Raw genomic sequence first — 16,973 nt, forward strand, 5'->3', positions numbered from 1 at the left:
TTATCAACATATTTCAATATATTTTAACACTTTTTCAACAACATAATCAGTCATGTTGATTTTATTTTCTTTCTTAAAAAATGCCATTTATTATATGGATTGACTTTTTGGGAAGAAGAGGGGAGGAATACTTGGAATAACTATGATAATGTATAAAACGGAAGATATCAGTAAAAACTTATTAAAATGAAATAATTTCAAACCACAATTCTTTCCTTTTAAAGTTATTAAAGTTCCCTTTTTATATCAATTTGGTTCAGGGGAAGTGTTTATTAGCTTGTCCTGAACCAAAAGGTCACAAGAGAAGGTTTTTGTTGGGTAAAATATTTGTCCAATTGAAAACGAGTCCTCTTTTGAACTTTTTTCCAAGCTTCTTTTTATTTTTTGGTTGGAGGTGGAGCCTGAGGTCTGTACCTGTAATTTCATCATTTTAGGGACCTAGTTTCCTCAGATACAGATCAGCAACTAGTCTGTAACTTAGAGTATTGGGAAGCTGCCTGGGATGCAGAGAAGTTAAATTTGTTTGAAGTCACACAGTGGGTATCAAAGGCAAAACTGGTGGGCTCCAAGGCTGGCGCTCTATCCACCTGTCAATGAATCAGTAAGTATTAATTAAGCATCTGCTATTTACTAGGAATACTTATTTTTATTCTGCATAAAGCTCAGTGGTATAAGTAGAGATGATTTCTTGGACATATTTGGGTCTCTTCTCCCAATGTGAAATTCTCAGTTTCTTTGTTTCTGGCTTAAGGTTTCCCAAAAGGTGGGAGGAAGGTAAAATGCCCTGTCACCACCACAACCACTCACCCATGTGAAGGTGGTTGGTTCTCTTTGATTTTGAATGATCCCAGGAGCCATTTTCTGTGGACTTTATGCTTCTTGGCTGGGCCTTCATGTTGATACAGTCAAGTTATACTCTGATGGAGTGGGGTGGGGTGAAGGCCGAGACCATCCTTCCAGTCATCCAAACTCCAAGCCTAGGTGTCATCCTCATCTCCTCACTCTCCCACCCGCCATATGCAGTCTGTTGTCAAGTGCCGTCATTTCTATATTTATAACATCTCTCCTACATTTCCTCTTCTCCCCTCTGACACTGCTACCACCCTAGTGCTGGCTCTCATCCTCTCATACTTAGACTATTTGCAATAGCCTGCTGGTGGATCTCCCTGCCTTGTCTCTCCTCACTCCAGTCCTTCTTCCACTCAACTACCAAACTGATCTTTCTAAAGTGAAGGTCTGACTATGTCACCCGTTTCCCATTCAATAAACTCTAGTGGCTCCTAATCACCTCCAGGATCAAATATAAAATCCTTTCTCTTTTAAAGCCCTTTATAACTTGGCCCCCTTCCTACCTTTCCATTCTCCTTACATATACTCTATGATCTGGTGACACTAGCTTCCTTATTTTTCCTTGCACAAGACACTCTCTTGACTCCTGACATTGTCTTTTTTTTTGGCAATCAGGGTTACCCAGGGTCACACAGCTAGTAAGTGTCTGTGGCTGAATTTAAACTCAGATCCTCCTGATTCCAGGGCCAGCACTCTACCCACTTCTTCACCTGGCTGCCCACTCCTGGCATTTTCATTGACTGTCCTTGTCTGTAAATCTCTCCTTCCTTCTTTCTGTTCCCTAGCTTTACTGGGTTTTTTCAAGTCCTAGCTAAAACTCTGCCTTCTGCAAGACTTGCCCAATCCTCCTTAATGCAAATGTGCCACATGTACTCCATGCATGGAACATGGTAGTTGCTTAATAAATTCTTGTTGACTTGACGTGACCTTCTGCAGAGGCCACAGGCCTGTTTTTGTACAGCCCACCAGCTGAGAACAGCTTTTACATTTTAAAATCCAACAAAACTTTATTTTAAGATGCAAAAAACATTCTTAGCTTTCTGTACCTACAAAAACAGGTGGAGAAAGACCAGTGCCCATGGCTCATAGTTTGCTGGTTTAGGTGAACATTTTACAGAAGAGTAAATTGAGACCTGGAGGGATTTAGGTGACCCATGGTGACATGGGAAATAAATAGCAAGGTCTTCTAATGCCATCCCTGTTTCTACTGTATCATGCTGTCTTGAGAGGTTAGAGGCCTCCCAAGGCCTGTCCAAGTATCTATGATAGTGGACTTGTTTCTAATTCTGGGACCTCATCAGGTATGGTAGCACTGGATTGGGGCAAAGGCCAAGCCCACCCTCACACATTGGGTCAGAGCTCCCAGGCACAGGAGATGCATTTCTTTCTTTCTTTCTTTTTTTTTTTTTTTAGTGAGGCAGTTGGGGTTAAGTGACTTGCCCAGGGTCACACAGCTAGTAAGTGTTAAGTGTCTGAGGCCAGATTTGAACTCAGGTACTCCTGACTCCAGGGCCGGTGCTCTATCCACTGTGCCACCTAGCTGCCCCAGGAGATACATTTCTGAAATGAAGAAGCCTTCCTTCTCTTGCTCCTGACTGGGGGACTACTGATTATCTACCACTCAGTTCCCTTTGCCTCCCACCCCAGAGTCTTTCAGGGTGTGACTCCTCACCGGGCCCTAGTCATGAGCTCCTCCAGGGCACGCTCCCGGTGGTTCTCATGAAGCAGAAGAACCTCCTTGATCCTGTCTTGTTGGAAGCCCATGTCGCTGAACTGCTCCCAGAGATGCAGAAACTCTGATGCCTGTGATGTCGGAGAGAAAGGGGAAAAGGTTGGGGGGGAGGTGTCCCAGATCCAGGATATGAAGCAAGACAGGAGGCCGGAGCAGCTGCTGCTTCTCCCCACAGTCCATCTGGAATAGACAGGCTTTGATGGAGACAGGAACAGTACAGACTTGGCCACCAGTCAGGAAAGAGGTGTCCTGTCATTGGACACAGATGTTGCCCTAGATCCCTGGAGACTTGCAAAGATTTGACTTTCTTAGACTAAAAGAAGGTAAATAAGAGACAAAACTCATCTCTCACACAGCAAGATTCCAGACTCCAACTTCTCATTCCTGTCTAGGAGTAGATAAGCAACCGCCCTTCCTCAGGGGAAAAAAAAGTCCTGCCTGTCCCTCAGTCTGTTCCCTACCTCTGCCCTGACCCCTCTTCTCCTTCCACCTGGCCTTCGGTCATCCATCTCTGCTCTCTCCATTGGCTCCCGCCTTTCCTCCACTTGACCTTTAGTCTTTCTTTCTCATTGATCTCTCCTTCCACCACCCTCTCTCTTTTTGCTTCCCCCTGAGGATGGAGAAAAAGTAGACTCAGCTTGCACACTCCAATGGGTCAGGCAGAGCCATAACTAGGAATCTTTTCACCTGGGCCAAAACCAGTTGAGGAGGGTTAGGAGGGCAGTGTGACCGTGAGTACGGTGGTGCTGGGAGGGGGACAGTTGGACCCTTGCTGAGTGTTGAGAAAGCAGGCAGGGGGACAGCTAGGTGGCACAGTGGATGAAGCACTGGCCCTGGATTCAGGAGGACCTGAGTTCCAATCCAGCCTCAGACACTTGACACTTACTAGCTGTGTGACCCTGGGCAAGTCACTTAACCCTCATTGCTCCGGGGGGAAAAAAAAAAGAGAGAAGGCAGGCAGGCAGCCCCTTTGATTTTTTATTTATATCTATCTATCTATCTATTTATTTGTTTAAGGGGTTTTTTTTTGGGTGGGGCAATGAGGGTTAAGTGAGTTGCCCAGGGTCACACAGCTAGTAAGTGTCAAGTGTCTGAGGCTGGATTGGAACTCAGGTCCTTCTGAATCCAGGGCCAGTGCTTTATCTACTGTGCCACCTAGATGTCCAGGCAGCCCCTCTGAGAGGGACTTCAGAGGAAATACATTCCTCTTCCCACTGTGCTACATTGCCTCTCCCTTATGACCTTCCATCTGTAAAACGCATTTTCTCTCATTCCATCTTCCCTCCCTCTCAACCCCTTCTATGTCTAACATCTTTCTTTCCCCCTCTGGTCCCTGCCTTCTGGTCCCTCTTGCTTCTTTCCCTTGAGTTCACCCCCACTTCTCTGAGCTGTTCCAGGATTGCCATATCCTCAGACATTCCCTCAACTCTGGGCACGAAACCTCACAGCCTCAGACTTTGGCAGGGCCCTTCTCCCTAGGGAATGCCCCTTCTATCCCGGGTAGAACTAGGAGGTGGCGGGAGGTGGGGTGGGGAAGCAGAATGAGGAATGCTTGGGTTGGCTTCAAAGGCAGATTGAGGTTCAGGGGTCAGGGTATAGGGCTCTTTGCTGAGCACCTCAGCTTGGCCTGACCTTCCTCTCCGAGTACTGAAACATCTCCATGGCCTCCTCCACCAGGCTCTCTGAGTAGCCCTGCTTGACCAGCCGATCACATGTACTGAGGTAACTGAGAAACTGCAGCAGGAGGCAAGAGACAGAAAAGGGAATGATTAGAGGACCCACAATAGGGTATTGGGGGTGGGTGGAGGTAATATGGAAGAGGAGGGGGTTGGATAATGGGGATGGTGGGGAAAGGGAGAGATTGGAGGAAAGGCATAGGGGAGGATTCTTCTAGAACGCAAAATATCTGGTTCAAGGAAAAATGTTGTTGGAAACGAGCCCGGGACAAGAATCTTGGATTCCTGAGCCTGAACAGTCCTGGCACCCACTTAACTCAGCAGCCCTGACCTCCTCACGGGTTAGCATCTCTAACTTGCTACCCTTCCCCAGAAGGGCACAGTTTGTGATCAAGTGAACAGGGGTTGATTCTCCTGGACATCCCTGAGTACTGTGTAGGGGTGCCCTGGAGTAACTTCTTGCTGTTGCAGAACAGATAGATTGTTAAAATTTCAGAATCCGCATTTATGGGGGCAGCTAGGTGGCGCAGTGGATAGAGCACTGGCCCTGGATTCAGGAGGACCTGAGTTCCAATCCAGCCTCAGACACTTGACACTTACTAGCTGTGTGACCCTGGGCAAGTCACTTAACCCTCATTGCCTCGCAAAAAAACAAACCAAAACAAAAACAGAATCCACATTTACACCTTGGAGACTGGAAAATGCTGCAAACCCGGAATTGGCTTGTTATTTTATCAACTGTCTAGACTTAAGAAAGTGAGGAAGAATATGTTAATAATTCAGATTAAATTTAAAAGTGTGTCCGGCATATCCCTGGGTGTTGTCTATAATGCAGGCTTCCTTTGGGAAATCTCTTGGGACCTCTACAGAATGATGTCCACCTCCTCTTTTTCCCTCCTGGCCCTGAATAAGAGATCCTGACACTGCTGAGCTCCAGATTACGGAGGTCCCTAGTCCTTCAGTCAGTCTCGTCACCTGTAGAGAGGCAGCATGGCAGGGCAGGTGAGAAACTGGAGTCAGAGAGAACTGGGAATTCAAATGCTGTTTTATTTACACATTTACTAACTGAGGGACCCTGGACAAGTCCTTAACCTCTCATAGCCTCAGTTTCCCCAATTATCAGCTGGACTAAATGGTCTTTAGTGTCATTTTCAACTCTATGTTTAGGATCCCAAGACCCTTACTCCAGCACCGCAGGAGCAAGGGTGGCCAGATCCTCAGAGCTGGGAAGCCTCACTCATGGGCTGAAATAACCTTTCTGTTGGTCCTCTAGAACTGATTCAGTCTTTGAAAAAGCCAAGGGTAAAGCTATGGAAGCCTTTAGTGGTAAATAAGCTTAGACTCGGTGAATTTTTGGTATTATGAGGCAGAGAGAGACGGAGATGGAGAGAGACAGAGAGAAAGACAGAGATAGAGAGACATAGAGAGAAACAGAGAAAGACACAGAGAAACAGAGAGAGAGAGAGAGGGAGGGAGGAGACAGACACAGAGACACAGAGACACAGAGAAAGAGAGAGATGGAGAGAGAGACATAGAGTCCTAGAGGTAGTTAGGGGGCACAATGTTGGACCTGGAGTCAGGAAGACCCGAGTTGGAGTTCAAATCTAGTGTGTGACCCTGGCCAAGTAATTTGATTTCTGACTCAGTTTTCTCATTTGTAAAATAGAGATAATAATGGTGCCTTTGTAACAAATAACACCCACTTCCCAAGGTAGTTGTGAAGAAAAAAAAGAGCTATTTGTAAAGTGCTTTGCAAAATGTGATATAAAGTGCTTTATATATAGTGTTATATAGACAAGCTTAAAGCACTTTAAGTTCTGTATAAACAGTAGTTATTATATTACTCAAACATACCCTGTGCTTTCTCCTTTCCATTGCCAACTGGGATGTGTTATGCCTAATGTTCCCCTCCTTCCATTTTTCTTTTCTATATTAGAATTCTATCCATCTTTCAAAGATCAGCTGAGTTCCTCCCCCCTCCATGAAGCCTTCTCTGAGAAGCTGACCCCCACAGAAGTAAGGATCTCTCAATCTTTTAATTGCCTATAGCATTGGTGGTCAATCTGGGCTTCCTACGTGGCACACACTGTCTTCTTCTGGCCATAATATTTTCATGTGGAGTGTGTGTGTGTGTGTGTGTATGTACCTCTTATAGGAGCACAGAGAATTTTGGAATTGGGTAGTTTCTTCATAGGTAACTGGTCCAACTAATACCCTAAAAAGAAATCCCTACCATATTAAATCCTTCAGGTAGTCACTAAGTCCCCTCTGCTATGTGGAGGTATGAGTTACACTGGAAAAAGCTCTGGACCTGGATTCAAATCCTGCTTCTAACTTTAGAAAAGGCAATAAACCTCTCGGGGCCTCAATCCCCTTAGCTATAAAATGAAGGGATTGGTTGATGTGGCCTCTGACTGAGGTCCCTTCTAGCTTTAGATTTCTGAACCTCTTAGGGCATCCCATTCCACTTTGGGGTTGTTACAATGGTTGGGAAGATTTTCGCCCTTTAATTTTTAGCCCAAATTTGATTATTCAAAGCCTCTGCCCATTGTTCCAGGAGTCAAACAGAACCAAACTAATCCTTCTACTTGACAGTCTTATATGTTTGAAGATAGCTATCACTGTCCCCACTAAATCTTCTCTTTTGCCTTGCTAAATATTTCCAGCTTCTTCAACCTGTTTTCATAGGACACAGGAAAAACGTCCTTTCTCATCCTGGTTTTCCTCCTCTGGATTGTCTCCAGTTTATTCATGTTCTTCTTTATCTGTGGCATCCAGGCCTCAACACAATGCACCAGATGTCCAATCAAGGCAGAGAGGATGTGGAGAGACTCGTTCTTGGAAGCTATGACTGTCTTAAGCATCTCAAGATCGCATTAGCTCTTCTGGCTGCTGTATCACTGTTGATTCATGTTGAGCTTCCAGACCATTAAAACCTAAAACCCTTTTTTAAACAAACTGCTGTCTAACGTTGTCTCCTCCTTCCAGCATGTCTTATATCTATAGAGTTGGGGATTTTTTGGATCCAAGTGGAAGACTGTACACAACGCTTTTCTGTTTCATCCTAATAGATTCATCACGAAGGGCTAGCCTGTCAAGATCTTTTTCGATCCTGATTCTGTCATTCAGTCTGTTAGCTCTCCTTCCCAGATTTGGGTCACTTGTCCACCTAAGCCAAAATTTCCTTGAGGCAGCTCTTCCTTGGTGGCTAGGTGGCACAGTGGATAGAATGCTAGGACTGGTGTCAGGAAGACTTGTCTTCCTGAGTTCAAATCCAGCTTCAGATGCTGACTAACTGGGTGACTCTAGGCAAGTTATATAACCCCGTTTGCTTCAGTTTCCTCATCTGTAATATGAGCCAAAGGAAATGGCAAACCACTCCAGGATCTTTTCCAAGAAAACCCTAAATGGGGTCATAGAGTCAGACATAACAGCGAACAACAACAACTTCCTGACTTCAAGCCTGGCACTCTAATCCACTGTGCCACCTAGATGTCCCCCCATAAGTCTTAGTGCAGTTTTAAGCTATTAAAGTTTAAAACTCTGAATCTTATGTATAGACATAAGCACAAACATGTGTGGAGGTATGCATGTGTGCTTATGTGTATGTGTGGAGGGGCACTAGGGAAGGAGGTGTTCAACCTGTGAGTACCACCTCCCAGAATGAATTCTCTCTCCTCTCATTACTTACTGTAGTGGGTTCAAAAATAATCACTGATATTTATTTAATAACTTAAAGTTTACAAACTACTTTATATATTTTTTCTCATTTGAGCCTCACAACAATCCTTTAAAATAGGGATTATTGCAATTATTAACCCCATTTTACAGATGAGGTTGAGAAAATGTAAATGATTTACCCAGGGACACCTAAGCTGGTGTCAGAAGTGGGATACAAACTTCCTGACTTCAAATTCAGCACTCTCTCTATTATGTCACAATACCTCTTAAAGGAGGCAGCTAGGTGGTGGAGTGGATAAAGCACTAGCCCTGGATTCAGGAGGACCGAAGTTCAAATCTAACCTCAGACACTTGACACTTACTAGCTGTGTGACCCTGGGCAAGTCACTTAACCTTCATTGCCCTGCCCCCCCCAAAAACCCTCCCAAACCTCTTAAAGGACATCTGCTTGTAACTATATTTAAAGTGCATTTACATAGATAGGAGAAAGAAAATATTTACTGTCAAAAAATATTTCCTCATCAGTTGACATACCTGATCTTTCTAATATTTAATCTCTGTGTCAGTTTCCTCATTTGCAAAATAGGGATGATAATGGCACCCACCTCACTGGGTTGTGGAGATTAAATAAGAATATTTGTAAAGCACATCACCAACCTTGAAGAGCTATAGAATTGTCATTATTACCCTCATCTTGCAGATGAGGAAACAGGCTTGGAGAGGGTAAACATTGGAAGAACCAGTTGTATCTGTTGACAAGGAAATATATTTGCTAGCTATTGTTATTATTGATATTTTAATACTGTTGTTATTGTTACATAGTCTCCAGGGAACCAGGCTCATCCTCCGACCCTTGGGTAAGACCTGCCCTGCCTGGGACCAGCTTGGATGGAGTCCCCAAAAGAAACAGTTCTGAGTATCATCTTTCTCCAAAAAGTTTAAAAAAGGAAACGCTCGTAGGCGGTGTCAGGGAAATGCAGCCATGTGTGATGACCCTGGCTAGATCAAAGGGATGACACAGGTATTAAAGTTGCACCTGAGATGCTAGGAACACCACCCCCTCCATCCCTTCCATCCACCTCAGGGTGGACGCAAGCAGGCAACCCTGCTCCCTCTGGTCTTGCATAGTCTTATCCATAAGGAACATTGCTAACTGCCTGCCTTCCTCTTCCCTGTTCTTGCAGGGCTTTAGGCTTTGACAACAGAGTCTGAATTTCTCTGCCCCTTATCCAGGGCTGCAGGTTCATAGACCTTAACCCCTTGTTCCACTCCCACCCTCATCTCCCTTCGTAGAACCTGACATTTCCTTTAGACAGGCTTTGGGAGCCTAAGCAGCATTCTATGAACATGGCCCAAATCTGGAGACAGGATGTTCTCCTAGCCCCTGTCCCTAAGTTATGGCCTGGATCGCTCTGTTCTTATTCCCAGCATGATTTAAAATAAATAAATTAATTAATAATACTGGGTCTTTGAGTTCTCTCGCCTTGTCCCTTTGGTCAGGAAAGGATAAGCAGATCTGCGTCAATGTCTCCCTCTCACCCAACAACAGCTGTCATAATGAGTTACCTTGTGGCCTCTCTGATATGTTCCAGCACTTATCTATTATCAAAGATTTGGAGTTCCCTCCATAGAACCTGCCTCCAGATGTTCAGTCCATTGGATCTGTCTTGTAAGGTTCTTAGGTAGAGTCAATATGGGAATTTGTTTGTATGCATATATGCATGCATACATGTATGTATATATATATATATATATAAACACACACACATATATATGTATAAATGTTAATAATAATAGCTAGCTTTTTTAGAATGGCTACTATATGTCAGGCATTATGTTAAGCGCTTTACAAATATTATCTCATTTGATTCTCATAACAACCCTAGTGATATTATTATCTCCATTTTATAGTTGAGGGAACTGAGACAAGCAGAGGTTAAGTGACTTCACTAAGGTCACACAACTAGTAAGTAGCTGAAGCTGGATTTGAACTCAAGTCTTCCTGACTCCAGGTCCAGCATTCTGTCCACTGTACCACCCAGGAGCCTCCTACAAGGGCTTTTTTTTCCCCCCAGTGGGGGTTGAAAAGGTGATAAGGATAGAAAAAATAAAAAACCCAGAAGCATTGAGACACATTTTTTTTACAAATATAAGGGGGGGGCAGCTAGGTGGCACAGTGGATAGAGCACTGACCCTGGAGTCAGGAGGACCTGAGTTCAAATCTGGCCTCAGACACTTGACACTTACTAGCTGTGTGACCTTGGCCAAGTCACTTAACCCCAATTGCTATATATATATATATATATATAGGGTCTGGTGCCTTGTGTAATAATAATCTAGCTTGTTTAGTCAGTATCTTTCCCTATGTAGGAATACCACCTGAGCAAGCTGATGGGGTCTGCCTATATGCCAGACCCCACATTTATATTAACAAAGAGAAGACAGAAGTCCAAAAAGAAGCACAAATAATCAGGATAGTGTTGAAAGCTACTGGTTGAACTTAAAAAAAAAAGCAAACATACTTAATAGAGATCAGCATTTTCAAGGGCAATCCTCTTTTTCTATTCTATTGTGTATGTGGAAGTACCTCTTTTTATTCAGTATTTAAGGTTTTTTTTTTAATTAAATAGGAGGAAATGGCTCTTGTTGTTCATTCTTTCTTCTAGAGGACCAATGACATCAGGAAGGTAATAATGAGGAGCCCAGCTGGACATGTTTGTTTTACCCTTGATTGTGAATTTGCCCTTCTCTGCACAGTAATTGGTGGGGTGGGGTGAGGGTGATTTATTGGTCCCCAGAGTGGGAAATTTAGAAGATGCTGATGGTGTCTTCCTGTGGGATGGGGAGGGGCAGGGCGGTGTTTCTCCCCTCTTGGGCCTCCCACAAATTGCAACAGTGGTAGCAATATTTCCTTTGCCTTTAGCAGCTTAAAAATCTTAACGTGTCCTGGGCCATTCCACTGTCACAACATATCTTACATCTGTCAGTTTCTCTCCATTCCCATGGCCACCATATTAGGTCATGTCCTCATCACCCCTGGCCTGGCTTACTGTAATATTCTCTTTATTCACCTCCCATACTTTTCCTTCTCCAATACCACAGATGCCAAAATAATATTCTTAAGGTACTGTACTGACCATGTCACTGCTCAAAAGCCTTCAGTGCTTCTCTCTTGCCTCTAGGGATAAACTATGGATTTCTCAGCCTGGCTTTTAAGACCCTTCAACATCTAGCCCCAACTTACCCTTTTACTATATGCCCCACCCTCTCTTCTCCAACCAAACTGGATTCTCAGCAGTTTCCTACATTAAACGTCTGCCTTTGTCCTTCCTGAAAGAAGGGGATGACTCTTGTGCTAAGCACAAGGCTTGGCGATGGGGTCACAGAGTCAGACATGACTGAAAAACAACTATAGTCACATAATGAGTAAGTGTCAGAAGCATTCCCGGAATACACAACCTCCTCACATCTACCACTTGGAGTACTTATCTTCCTTCTCTCATGCTTCAGCTCTCAGAAGCTTTCTCTAATTCTTCCCCTCCCTACTCTAGTCTACCCCAGGTGTTGGTGCTCTCTCCTTCCTCTTGATTACATCGTGCTATTCTAAGAAAATAGAAACTCATTAAATATTTTAATATATTGAATACTAAGTTCATTTAATGTTAGACTATAATATAAATTCACTCTTTCCTTTTCACCCTTGTGTTCTGGAGCCAACTCAAACAGGCTCAGGAGAGTCATTGTTAAACTCTCAGTGTGAGCATTTACACCTTGGGAGTTACTACAAATTGGGGTGGATTTATTGTTTTAATTGTCTAGACTTAAGAAAGTGATGGAGAAAATGTTAATAACACTGATTGAGCTTTAAAATTTGTTCTGGGTACCCTTTTCTGGAAAGGTGGTTGTTAAACATGTACCAGCACACCTTTGATTGCATTCCCCCTTGCTCCTAACTTATTGTCTTATAGGAGTGGGTACATGATCAGTATTGGTTGGGTTAAATTACTGAGTGGAGGTGAGGACTGGGAGGGAGAGCGTAGTCTCTATTGATCCCCTCTTGTCACAATTATTATTTTCTTTCACTTTGAGGCGAAACTCAAGTGCCTCCAGTTCTTTGGGAAATCTTTCCTCAGCAACACACTCCACAATGATCTCTATCCTCATTGACTTCCTGTAGCCCTTATCAGCCATACTAATCATTGGACAGTTTGTTGTGTACTACCCTGAGGCATCTGTTATATTGTAATAACCAGCTAGGATTTATATATCACTTTAAGGTTTGTAAAGCACTTGATATATATTCTCTTTTAATCCTCACAACAATCCTTTTCATGTGTATGTTCCATGTCTTCCTGGCAGGACTGTAAGTTCTTTAAGGGCTAGGGACCATGTATTATTATTCCTCCTTTTAACCAACATGCATCTAATAACAGTTAATCATAATTTGTTATTGAGTCCTTTTTTCAGTCTTGTCTTATTCTTTGTGATCCCATTTGGGATTTTCTTGGCCAAGATAGTGGAGTGGTTTGCCTTTTCCTTCTGCAGCTCATTTTACAGATGAGAAAACTGAGGCAAAAAGGATTAAGTAACTTGGCCAGGGTCACACAGCTAGGAAGTGTCCAAGACTGAATTTGAATTCAGGGAGATGAGTCTCCCTGACTCCAGGCCCATCACTCTATCCACTGCACCACCCAACTACCCCATTAATAAAAATAGCAAATATTCATACTGTGCTATGTGCCAGGCACTGTGCTAAGTGCTTTACAAATATTATTTTATTTAAGCCTCATAAAAACCCTGGGAGGTAAGAGCTATTATGAGCCCCCATTTTACAGATGAGAAAACTGAAGAAAACAGAAGTTAACTGACTTGTCCAGGTCTCACAGCTAGGAAAATGTCTAAGGTCATATTTGAACTCAAGTCTTCTTGATTCTAGGTCCATCACTATCCACTGTGCCGTTTAACTGCCTAAAATAGTGCACGGCACTTAGAAGGCCCTTAATAAATGTGAATGAATAAATGATACCTTATAATAATTTTAAAAATCATTTCTACACAATAACTTAAGGTTTTCATAGAGCTTTATATACTACTACATCAGGATTCTAGGTCCATCTTATTTGGTTGTGCTTCTGAAGAGTTTGCCATTACTGCAAAGGTCTATGGGTAGGTGAAGCATTGCTATCCTGAAAGGTGATGAGGAAACTGGCTTTTTCATGGGTAACAATGAACAATGGCAACCCAACAGAGCAATGAGAAGCAGCCACTCCACTTCCTGTGCTCAACTTTTCATCATTGTGTAAGCTTTTTCTCAGAACATTCCAAAACTCCTCATTCAACTGCTGAGTGTCATTGATTCTTTTACATGTAGGTTCAAACTTTGCATATCCTTCTTCAGTTGTTTCAGTTGTGTTCTACTTTTTGTGACCCCATTTGGGGCTTTTATTGGCAAAGATACTGGACTGGTTTGCCATTTCCTTCTCCAGGTCATTTTACAGATGAGGAAACTGAGGTAAACAAGTGCCTTCTCTGGGGTCACACAGCTAGTGAGTGTCTGAGGCTGAATTGAAACTTAGGTCTTCCTGATTCCAAGCTCAGTGCTCTATCTACCATGCCACCTGGCTGCCCTGGCATACCTTTATCAATCTCTCTTTAGAACAGAGAAAACATATTTATTTCTTTTTCTTTTATTAATCTCTTACCTTTGTGCCTCTATCTCCCAGATAACCTTGTACCATTCTCATATGATTTTTTTTGTCTTCTCAATAGGTTCCAAATAACATGATTGACTCAGGAGGGGGCTTCTTCAGAGCACCAACATTTTGTGTCTGTGTTTTAAATTCTCCCTCCCTTACACTCATGTTATGATTAATGTCCTCGCTAAATTACCAATCAATTCTTCAACAATGTGTTATTTCATTTGGCCTTTACAACTACGCTATAAGGTAATTCCCAAGCTATAAAGAGTTCTATTGAAATTTCCTAGGGAAATGAGATTCAGAGTGGTTAAATGACTTGCCCAAAGACAGAATTAATAAGGATCTCTAGCAGGATTTGAACCCAGATCTTGGTGACTCTAAGTTTAGAATTCTAACCAGTGTGCAATTCTGCCTTTTTTTTTAAACCAGGGGCTGGGGGGAAGGGGTAGCTTTGAACAGTCCAAAGCAACCAGGATCTGTACTTTCTGAAATTATGAAAAACCCAAACAAACACAATAATCATTATTTTCAACTGAATAAGCTACCCTGTGTAGGGAGAATCTATGGGATGACTCCGGTTTTCCTGATTTCCCAAATTATTATTGCACTCTTCCTCATCAAATTTTTTTGTATTTCCTTCTCTGTTTATGCTATGTTCTCACCCCCACCTCCAAACCCAGTAGAATATCAGCTCCTTGAAGACAGGGACTATTTTTTATTTGGCTTTTTGCATCCCCAGCACCAGCTTATTGCCTTACAAATAGCATGTGTTTGGGGCAGCTAGGTGGCGCAGCAGATAGAGCACTGGCCCTGGATTCAGGAGGACCTGAGTTCAAATCCAGCCTCAGACCCTTGACACTTACTAGCTGTGTGACCCTGGGCAAGTCACTTAACCCCAATTGCCTCACCAAAAACAAAACAAAACAAAACAAAAAACACACAAAAAAATAGCAAGTGCTTAACAAATGCTCATTGAATTGAATTGAATTATTGAAGTATATGGCTTTCCAAACCAACTAGAAGCACTGCCTCCCTCCCTAGTCTGCCTGGTTCAGACTGTCTCACTTACCTGATTTGGATTCCATCACTCACCTGGCTCAGGCTCTGCCTCCCTGTCCTCTGCAGAGCCAGGATGGCCCTGCGCAGGGGATACCCCAGGGCCAGCACAGGTTCAATGAGGTCCCGCTCCTCCTGACTCAGGGCAGACAGCAGATCAGCAGTGGAATCTGGGTGGCGGTTATCAGAACTGAGAGGTCGTGAAGTGCCAGGACAGGGCGGGAGGCAGGAGTATGGGCTGAGAGACTGAAATACAAAGAAAGAGGGGAGGTTTGGAGAAGGTGCACGGACACCACTCATGAGCAAACCCACAGTGGAGGAGGAAAAGGGAGGGGCCTCTTGGATCTTAGAATTCTGTTTTCTTCAGACCTAAGTAGGCATGTAAAGCACAGTTTCAGGTGCCATCTCCTATCTGGGGTCTTTCCTGATCCCCCTAATTATTTGTTTTCTGGTCCCCTCCTACAGAAAACTGCTTTGTATTTACTCTGAATATATCCTGTGCAGACTTATCTGTGCATGTGCTGTTCCCCCAGTAGAATGTAAGCTTTTTGAGGGTAAAGACAGTTTACTTTTCTCTTCTTGCCCCCCCCCAGAACCAAGGACAGCGCCTGGCAAGCTATAGGAAGACAATACATGCTTGCTGAATGAGAATGTGCTCTTCTCTCCCTCACTCTCTTCTTCCCTTAGATCCTGAAATTGACAAGCTGATGTTAAACCAAGCAGAAAGATTAATCTGGTCTATTCCAAGGATGGGACACAAAGGCAGAGAATTTCTCCCCCTCGTCTACACTGGCCTTTCCTTCTTTGTTATGTTCTCTGAAAAAAACTTATTGCCAGCTTATTTCTGCAACAAACAGACTGAGAATAATGTGATTTGTTATGTTGCTTGGGAAACCACAAACAGTCCTGTAGCCAAAACTGATAAAAATCAGAAGACAGAAGGCTTGGGAAAGTCTCGGTCTGTTCTGCTTTAAACATCTCCCTCTCCCCTAGATGAAAGAAAATCCCATTTTAGCTGTTCCATAGGTCACCTGGAGAATGAAATGTGTAACTATAACTCAAACCATCCTTCCAAGACTCACCCTAGAGAACCAGACCCAGCTATTGGGGCCTGGATGGGAATTCTTCCTGTACCTAACCCATTCTTCCTTCTTGCCATGGTTTCATCTTAGTGCCTGCTCACTGACTGGGCTGCCACATGGTGCAGCAGAGGGAATCCAAGACTAGGGGCCTGGAGATACAAGTCTTAGTCCAGGCTCTCCCACTAATTTACTGGGTGACTTCAGTTAAGTCACTTACTTCTCCTCCTCTGAATGTTTCTTCACTTATAAAATGGAGATGGACTATGATGACCTTTAGAGATCCTTCCCCCAGTAGCAGCTAGGTGTCTAGAACAAGGGGCCTAGAGTCAGGAAGACCTGAGTTCAAATCTGAACTCAGACACTTAACTAGCTGTGTGACCACAGGGGTAAGTTACTTAGCCCTGTTTGCTTCAGTTTCCTCCTCTGTAAAATGAGAAGGAAATGGCAAATCTCTCCAGTATCTCTGCCAAGAAAACTCCAAATGGGATCACAGAGAGATGGACATGAGTGAAACAAATCAACAACCCCCTATAGTATTGTATGGTTTTAAAACACAATATTTGTGAAATGTGTGTCTGGCACCTGTTAGATACTTAATATATGCTTGCTGACAGTTTGGTTATTAGTAGGAAAGGCTGCTTCTGTCTCTGTCACTGTTCCTTATTCCCAACCTATTTATCCTTTATAACCCACCTCCTCTATGAAGACTTCCCAGATCATAGACTTAGAGATAGCTGGGAGGACCCTTCCGTACATCTAGTTCAATACTCCCTTTTTATAAATAAGGAAACAGGTTCAGAGAGTTTAAATGCTTTGACCAAGGTCACATGGGAAATAGATGGGCAGGGATGGAATTTGAACCCAGGCCCTCCTCCTACAACCCAATGCTCTTCTCTCTTGTCTGTACCACCCATTTGGCAATCACTGTGTGCTACTTTGTGACCTCTTCTGCATTATCTTCTTGCTATTCCTTTTTTATTTTTTATTTGTTTTTTGGTGGTGGGGGGGGTTGTTGGTTTGTTGTTGTTGTTGTTGTTGCAGGGCAGTGAGGGTTAAGTGACTTGCCCAGGGTCACACAGCTAGTAAGTGTCAAGTGTCTGAGGCTGGATTTGAACTCAGGTCCTCCTGAATCCAGGGCTGCTGCTTTATCCACTGCACCACCTAGCTGCCTCTATTCCTTTTTTCATGTGTTTGTCTT

At 43.4% G+C, this 16,973-nt stretch overlaps 1 protein-coding gene across 1 annotated transcript in view; it reads right to left on the reverse strand.

Annotated features, from left to right (window-relative positions):
- Window positions 1-453: 453 nt before the first annotated feature.
- The window catches only part of UBAP1L (ubiquitin associated protein 1 like), a 38,118-nt gene continuing 21,598 nt past the window's right edge, over window positions 454-16,973 (reverse strand). The window contains exons 5-8 of the mRNA XM_043987743.1: window positions 14,730-14,939; window positions 4,214-4,315; window positions 2,522-2,652; window positions 454-587 (exon numbers count right to left, since the gene is read on the reverse strand). Coding sequence (XP_043843678.1) covers window positions 530-587; window positions 2,522-2,652; window positions 4,214-4,315; window positions 14,730-14,939 — 501 coding nt within the window. The 3' untranslated portion in view covers window positions 454-529. The remainder of the gene's footprint in view (window positions 588-2,521; window positions 2,653-4,213; window positions 4,316-14,729; window positions 14,940-16,973) is intronic.

The sequence above is a fragment of the Dromiciops gliroides genome, chromosome 2 (genome assembly GCF_019393635.1).
Source record: "Dromiciops gliroides isolate mDroGli1 chromosome 2, mDroGli1.pri, whole genome shotgun sequence".
Taxonomy (NCBI): Eukaryota; Metazoa; Chordata; class Mammalia; order Microbiotheria; family Microbiotheriidae; genus Dromiciops; species Dromiciops gliroides.